Genomic DNA, 7,960 nt, shown 5'->3' with positions numbered 1-7,960 from the left:
GTAAAACAGGTTCAGAAGAACTTGAAGAGGTTCTTTTTTTTATTTTATTTTATTCCAGAAGCATATAGTCAGCAATATATTACTTTTGTACCGTGTTATTTTAGTATTATATGTTATTATAGTATTTATTCATATGTTAATATTAAAATATAAATTTTTGCTTTTAGTTTTAAATTTTCATTTTGTTGTGCTTTTGTCATTTTTAGTAGAGCTTTTTAAAAAAAAATTCTGTTTATCTTTATTTTTATTTCAGTTTTAGTTATTTTATTACTTCAACTTAAATTTATTTCAGTTATTTGTCAGTTATTTTGACAACAACTCTTATTTTTAAGTGGTTTTTCATGTAATATTCATATTTTCAAATTCAGCTTTATTTCAGTTAACAAAAAATTTAACTGAAAATTTTTATTTCTGTGTCCCAAATGTGGTCAAGTATTATGCAAATTATCATTTTTCTAGTATTACGTGATAGTATGTACTATATTAATGACACCTTTCACCTAGTTTATCTAGTTTATAAAACTGTTGTTACTTTAAATCAGATACCTGCTTACCCAAGTCAGTTGATGAAAAAGTGAAATTATAATTCTACAGCAAGATTGTACTGGTTTGGCACGGGATTCATTCTTAGTTACTACAGTGGCTGCTTCATTTTTATAAGGGTTATACATTTTAATGATCTAAAGTATGATCTGATGAATCTCTTCTGGGTAATGCAATTTGACCTGTTTTCCAGGCTCTTTGTGCTGAGATAGAGCAGGAGGCGTCGGAGGCAGCAGAGCAGCAGGGCTGGACTGAGCTCTCCACAGCCGCCCAGGATCAGCTTAGCATGCTGCAGTGCATTCTGGGTAGCATGAAGGACACAAAGGTGAGAGCTGTGCCATCAGACTGATTCAGAGGAATTTCTTTGCATGTATGTGGTGTGTTTTGACGATGCTGTTGATGTGGATCAGGTGAAGAGTGAGGAGGTGGAGCGCTGGCTGGATGCTGCTGACGAGCTGCTGTCTCGAGACGCCAGCGGCTTCAGCCATGCTGACAAACTACAGGAAGAAGTCAACCAGTGCAAGGTCAGAGGTCAACACATTCAATAAAGGCCCTTTCGCACCGCGGGAACCTTTTCATAGTACCAGAACTAATTGTGGAACTACCCACTTTTTGGCGTTTTCGCACCGCCGGAACTGGGTGCGATTTTAGTACCGGACTGCCTTTTTCGAGAACCAAATTAGCTCCTACTCCGGAGCAGGGTCTAACCAGCACAACTGGTACTAATCGTGACGCAAGTAGACATTGATTGGCCAAACACATATGAAAACGTCCTCCCCCGCCATGATTTAAAATGCCGTGTAAACATACTGTAAACATTGTGTCAACTTATTTCGCAAGTATGGAGAACAGCGATAGATGGACGGACGCTGAAGTGCAGGCACTTGTAGCAAATGTAGCACTGCCAGTTGTCGTTGGAGATTCTTAGTCCTCCTTTCCGTTCTTTCAGTCGCTTTACGTATACGTCGACTTTCCATGTCCATTATTGTGAAACCCGCGAGACACAACAAGCACACAGCTCCGATCACAGCGTCCTCCATCCTCCTGTTGTTAATGTTGTTCTTTGTTTCTATTGTTGAACGCCACGCACAAATGATGTCGCTGTCGACCAGCTTACGTCACTTCTTAGTACACACTCTCGGTGCGAATGCAACCCTTTAAATGGTACTGGAAATAGTTCGTGCAAAATCGTCCCGGTACTTTAGTACTGTACATTTAGTTCTGGAACTAAAGCGGTGCGAAAGGCCCTTATGTCATTAATGTGGAAGGGTACTGTTGAATAATCCAGATAGCTGAATAAAGGTTCAATATACTTCTCTTTCGTTCTTTGTTTAGGGGTAACAAGAAGTTTGACATACCTTTGCAGTGGTTTACTGTTAGCGAACATACTTATGAATATTTAAACATATGCTGCAATATAAACAATATAAACGTGCAACAAACATGACAGCGGTGAGAAAACAGCAGTTAAAGGGGTAGTTCACCCAGAGATCAAAATTTGCTGTTAGTTATTTACTCCCCTTCAGGCCGTCCAATATGTAGGTGACTTTTTCCTTCAGTAGAACAGAAAAGAAGAATTTTAGCTGAAACTGTGGTCCTTTGTGATTCATGAAATGTCAGTGGTTACCGGCACTTTGAGAGTCAAAAAAGCATTTCAGACTACACTAAATTAATACCTGTGGCTCCTGATGATATATTGAGGTCTTATGAAGCGAAACAATCGGTCTGTGCAAGAAACTGAACGTTATTTACAACATTATTACCTGTAATCCAGAGCCTCAGGCAATGGGGAAATACGATTCTTTCGATCTTTCGGACAGTTGGATTCAATGAACTGGTTCAATTCACTAGTTTGTTTGTGTAATCACGCAATGACATAACGTATATGCTATTGTATTATTAAAGCACCCAATAATGATGTGAAACATGGACGTTTTACAAGCATATAAAAGTGAATAAACTTGTTTTCATCAGCTCATCTTTTTACATAAACGATGAGAAACCATAAAAACATTAATTTGGCCCCTTCATTCAAGTGTTAACGCATGCGCATATGAGCGGCTCATCAGTCTTCGGTCCGAGTCGAACTGTTTCCTCAGTTCAGTGACTGTTGGAGGAACTGGAGGGCTGAATGATTCATTCATCACAGGATCATAAACGCCGGTATTTCAGCTCATTTCGAGTCAGAGTGACTGTCAGGCATCTGAAAGTGAGTTTTGATTGAGTAACTTGTAGATCTGTGCTGCTCGAGCTGAGACGCCATGATTTAAAATGCCGTGTAAACATACTGTAAACATTGTGTCAACTTATTTCGCAAGTATGGAGAACAGCGATAGATGGACGGACGCTGAAGTGCAGGCACTTGTAGCAAATGTAGCACTGCCAGTTGTCGTTGGAGATTCTTAGTCCTCCTTTCCGTTCTTTCAGTCGCTTTACGTATACGTCGACTTTCCATGTCCATTATTGTGAAACCCGCGAGACACAACAAGCACACAGCTCCGATCACAGCGTCCTCCATCCTCCTGTTGTTAATGTTGTTCTTTGTTTCTATTGTTGAACGCCACGCACAAATGATGTCGCTGTCGACCAGCTTACGTCACTTCTTAGTACACACTCTCGGTGCGAATGCAACCCTTTAAATGGTACTGGAAATAGTTCGTGCAAAATCGTCCCGGTACTTTAGTACTGTACATTTAGTTCTGGAACTAAAGCGGTGCGAAAGGCCCTTATGTCATTAATGTGGAAGGGTACTGTTGAATAATCCAGATAGCTGAATAAAGGTTCAATATACTTCTCTTTCGTTCTTTGTTTAGGGGTAACAAGAAGTTTGACATACCTTTGCAGTGGTTTACTGTTAGCGAACATACTTATGAATATTTAAACATATGCTGCAATATAAACAATATAAACGTGCAACAAACATGACAGCGGTGAGAAAACAGCAGTTAAAGGGGTAGTTCACCCAGAGATCAAAATTTGCTGTTAGTTATTTACTCCCCTTCAGGCCGTCCAATATGTAGGTGACTTTTTCCTTCAGTAGAACAGAAAAGAAGAATTTTAGCTGAAACTGTGGTCCTTTGTGATTCATGAAATGTCAGTGGTTACCGGCACTTTGAGAGTCAAAAAAGCATTTCAGACTACACTAAATTAATACCTGTGGCTCCTGATGATATATTGAGGTCTTATGAAGCGAAACAATCGGTCTGTGCAAGAAACTGAACGTTATTTACAACATTATTACCTGTAATCCAGAGCCTCAGGCAATGGGGAAATACGATTCTTTCGATCTTTCGGACAGTTGGATTCAATGAACTGGTTCAATTCACTAGTTTGTTTGTGTAATCACGCAATGACATAACGTATATGCTATTGTATTATTAAAGCACCCAATAATGATGTGAAACATGGACGTTTTACAAGCATATAAAAGTGAATAAACTTGTTTTCATCAGCTCATCTTTTTACATAAACGATGAGAAACCATAAAAACATTAATTTGGCCCCTTCATTCAAGTGTTAACGCATGCGCATATGAGCGGCTCATCAGTCTTCGGTCCGAGTCGAACTGTTTCCTCAGTTCAGTGACTGTTGGAGGAACTGGAGGGCTGAATGATTCATTCATCACAGGATCATAAACGCCGGTATTTCAGCTCATTTCGAGTCAGAGTGACTGTCAGGCATCTGAAAGTGAGTTTTGATTGAGTAACTTGTAGATCTGTGCTGCTCGAGCTGAGAACCGTTTCAGACGTTGAGTCTGATTTGGTGAATTGGTTCAACTAGTTCACCAAAAAGAACCGGTTCAAAAGAATGATTCGTTCGCAAACAGGACGTCTGAGGGTCTGGATTACAGGTAATAATGTTGTAAATAATGATCAGTTTCTAGCACAGACTGATAATTTCACTTCATAAGACCTCAATATATCATAAGATATTAATTTTGTGTTGCTTCTTTGACTCTCAAAGTGACGGTAGCCACCGACTTTCATTTTATCAAGAGCAATGGTTTCAGCTAAATATCTTCTTTACTGTTCTACTGAAGAAAAAAAGTCACCTACATCTCTTACTCGGGACTCTCATATATTTGTTTACTGCCACTTATTTGTATTTGTTGTATTTATTGTCCTGCCTACAAAACAGCACATCATTTTGATATACCAAAGCCCTCCACCTGTCTGTGCCTAATTGTACTGTATATGGTCATGTTTACTATCTGTGTGTATAGTCCTGTTAAAATGACTGTAAATCTGAGCCTCGTCACGAGCATTTCAATGCCCGGTTTCCCAGCGTATCTGTGCAAATGACAAATAAATGCCTCTTGACTCTTGGATGGCCTGAGGGTGAGTAAATTAACAGCAAATTTTCATTTTTGGGTGAACTATGCCTTTAAGCATCTGATCATAGTGATGTGGATATGCTTGCATGAGCGCTGCGATTTGAAACTCCACTTTATACAATAGATTGCTTTTAAAGGGAAAGTTCACCCAAAAATGAAAATTACCTCATAATTTACTCACCCTCAAGGCATCCTAGGTGTATATGACTTTCTTCTTTCAGGCTAATCTAATCGGAGTTAGGCCTATATCAAAAATTGTCCTGCTCTTCCAAGCTTTATAATGGCAGTGAATGGGTGTTTCTTTGCAATAGTCCAAAAGAAGTCCAATAAAGCGCATCCATCCATCATAAAAAGTGCCTCACACAGCTCTGGGGGTGAATAAAGGCCTCCTGTAGCGAATCAATGCATTTTTGTAAGAAAAATATCCATATTTAAAACTTTATAAACCGTAATCTCTAGCTTCTGCTAACTGTTGTACGCGCGTTCATTCACGTAGGCATAGCGTAAGCTCCGATGAGAATATGATAGTTTCGCAAGAACCAACGTTTGTTTACAGGAGCAAAGGAAAACCAGTCCTTTTATTGAAATCCTCCGACATTTTTCCATGTGGAACACTTTTTATTATGGATGGATGCGCTTTATTGGACTCCTTTTGGACTATTGAAAAATAACACCCATTCACTGCCATTATAAAGCTTGGAAGAGCCAGGACATTTTTTAATATAACTCCGATTGAATTCGTCTGAAAGAAGAAAGTCATATACACCTAGGGTGAGTAAATTATGTGGTAATTTTCATTTTTGGGTGAACTGTCCCTTTAAGCAAGGGTGCTTTACAGTATTAAACTTGAATAAGCAGTGTCAGTGCAGCTTTCAGTTAAAATTACAGTTCAGTTCCACTATAAAGCAGCTCTGCAGTGTTTATGCTTTTACTCACGTGCGTCTGATGGACCGAAACAAACTCCAGATGAACTTCGATCGAAATAACACACTAGTTTGTTCTAGTTGATTTCACTTGAAGTATATCGGGTCCGTAATGATGCTAGTTTTACATAGTTTCTAGCTGTTTGACACTGGTTTAGTTGGTTTATCCGCAGGACCCAGGTTGTCCTGGTAAACCACCGTGGACTTGTTGAGCTGGTTTACTAACTGGTTGAGAAATCAGCTGAAGTTGATGGTTGAGAAATTTCCTCAGCAACGCCAAAGCTTTCCGCGCTGTCTGTGCAGGAGCTGGTGAGTGAGATGCAGAGCGTGGACTCGTCTCTGAAGCAGATGAGGGAGAACGTGACGGCCGTGCAGCAGAGCTCAGTACTGGGTCTGATCAGCTGGGGGCAGACGGAGCTGGACGACAGTCAGAGACGCTGGGACACGCTCAGTAAAGAGGTGCGAAAGATAACATCTAGTGGTGCTGCTGAACACTGAATGTAATGGCCTTACCATCAAGTAGCTGCACAGCAAGGGCAGAACTCGTACTTTAGAGGTGCTTTATTCAAGTAGAAACCACTTCCCAACCCTGCTTGATTCAGGAACATGCTCTTCTGGGATAAGTCTCGTTGCGTTGATGTCAGTATAAACGTGGTCGATCTTGATTGCAGTTGTTGAGGCGTGAGGAGCGTGTGAGTGAAGGTCAGGAGAAAATGACGAATCTGAAGAAAGATGTAGCGGAGATGCGCGAGTGGATGATTCAAGTGGACGAGGAGTTTCTCATGAGAGACTTTGAGTACAAGAGCCCAGAGGAGCTGGAGGAGGCGCTGCAGGAGATGAAGGTCTGGAGAAATAGGTTGAAATGTCATAACAGATTGATGATAACTTTCACTATTAACATTAGCTAATTATTTTATGCATTACATATTATAATGTTTATTCATGTGCATTTATACTTAATGTATTTCCCAATGCTATTTTAGTATTTATATACTATAATAGTGTTTAATTTAATTATCATTTTTTAGTTTTTTAATTTTAATTTAAGTTTTAGTAATGTTGTTTATATGCTTTGCCATTGTTATTTTGTTTTTATATTTCTATTTAGATTTAATTTTAGTAATTTTAGTACTTCAACTCATTTTATTTCAGTTCGTTGCAAAGGCAGCATTTCTAATGTTCATGTTTTCCATATAAAATGTTTTAATTTATTTCAGCATTATTTTTTATTAACGAATATGATTTTTAATAGTTTTGGTACCGATACAATATGACTGCTGTTTTCATGTTTACTTTTGATTATAAATTAAACAATTGATCTTTTAAGCATTATATAATGTTTATTAATCATTGATTAGTGAAAGTTAATGTAAAGTTGTACGTTTGTTTGATTAAAACTAATTTTGAGCAGGTTGTGAGTGCCAAACAGTCTTTTTTTTTTTTTTTTTAATCCATATTATTTTAATAATTTACATTTTTTCTCTGAAGCCCTGACAATGTTAGTCAAGTTTTTGTGCCAAAGTCATATTTTGTTTTTCATGATAACTTCCCTCCTTGTGCCTGACCCTTATGGAACAGGTATTATTTAATTCTATATTCTTTCTCTCTTCAAGACTTTTTTCATAAATGTCTTCTCTGTATGTGTTTCAGAGGGCTAAAGACGATGTGTTGCAGAAGGAAGTGCGTGTGAAGATTTTAAAGGACAGCATTAATGTGCTGTTTGGAAAGACACCCCCTGGTGGTCCTGACCTGAGCCCTGAGCTCACTGAAGTTCTGCACAACTACCAGAAGCTCTGCGATCGCTTCAAGAGCAAGTGCCACATGCTTGAGGTACACAGACACACACACACTCACGCTCACACTCACTCAATCACTCAATCACTCATTCACTCACTCACTCACTCACTCACTCACTCACTCACTCACTCACTCACTCACTCACTCACTCACTCACTCACTCACTCACTCACTCACTCACTCACTCACTCACTCACTCACTCACTCACTCACTCACTCACTCACTCACTCACTCACTCACTCACTCACTCACTCACTCACTCACTCACTCACTCACTCACTCACTCACTCACTCACTCACTCACTCACTCACTCACTCACTCACTCACTCACTCACTCACACACACACACTCACTCACTCACT

The 7,960-nt window shown here is 39.2% G+C and overlaps 1 protein-coding gene across 1 annotated transcript in view; it reads left to right on the top strand.

Moving 5' to 3' along the window:
- LOC107669681 (utrophin-like) overlaps positions 1-7,960 on the top strand; it is a 252,156-nt gene that overhangs the window by 66,661 nt on the left and 177,535 nt on the right. The window contains exons 24-28 of the mRNA XM_016462031.1: positions 737-868; positions 954-1,067; positions 6,103-6,258; positions 6,471-6,641; positions 7,450-7,629. Of these exons, the coding sequence (XP_016317517.1) occupies positions 737-868; positions 954-1,067; positions 6,103-6,258; positions 6,471-6,641; positions 7,450-7,629 (753 nt within the window). The remainder of the gene's footprint in view (positions 1-736; positions 869-953; positions 1,068-6,102; positions 6,259-6,470; positions 6,642-7,449; positions 7,630-7,960) is intronic.

This window comes from Sinocyclocheilus anshuiensis, unplaced genomic scaffold (assembly GCF_001515605.1).
Source record: "Sinocyclocheilus anshuiensis isolate Anshui unplaced genomic scaffold, SAMN03320099.WGS_v1.1 scaffold416, whole genome shotgun sequence".
Classification (NCBI taxonomy): Eukaryota; Metazoa; Chordata; class Actinopteri; order Cypriniformes; family Cyprinidae; genus Sinocyclocheilus; species Sinocyclocheilus anshuiensis.
Note: the sequence above shows the minus strand (reverse complement) of the source record. Positions and strands in the feature narration are given on the sequence as shown.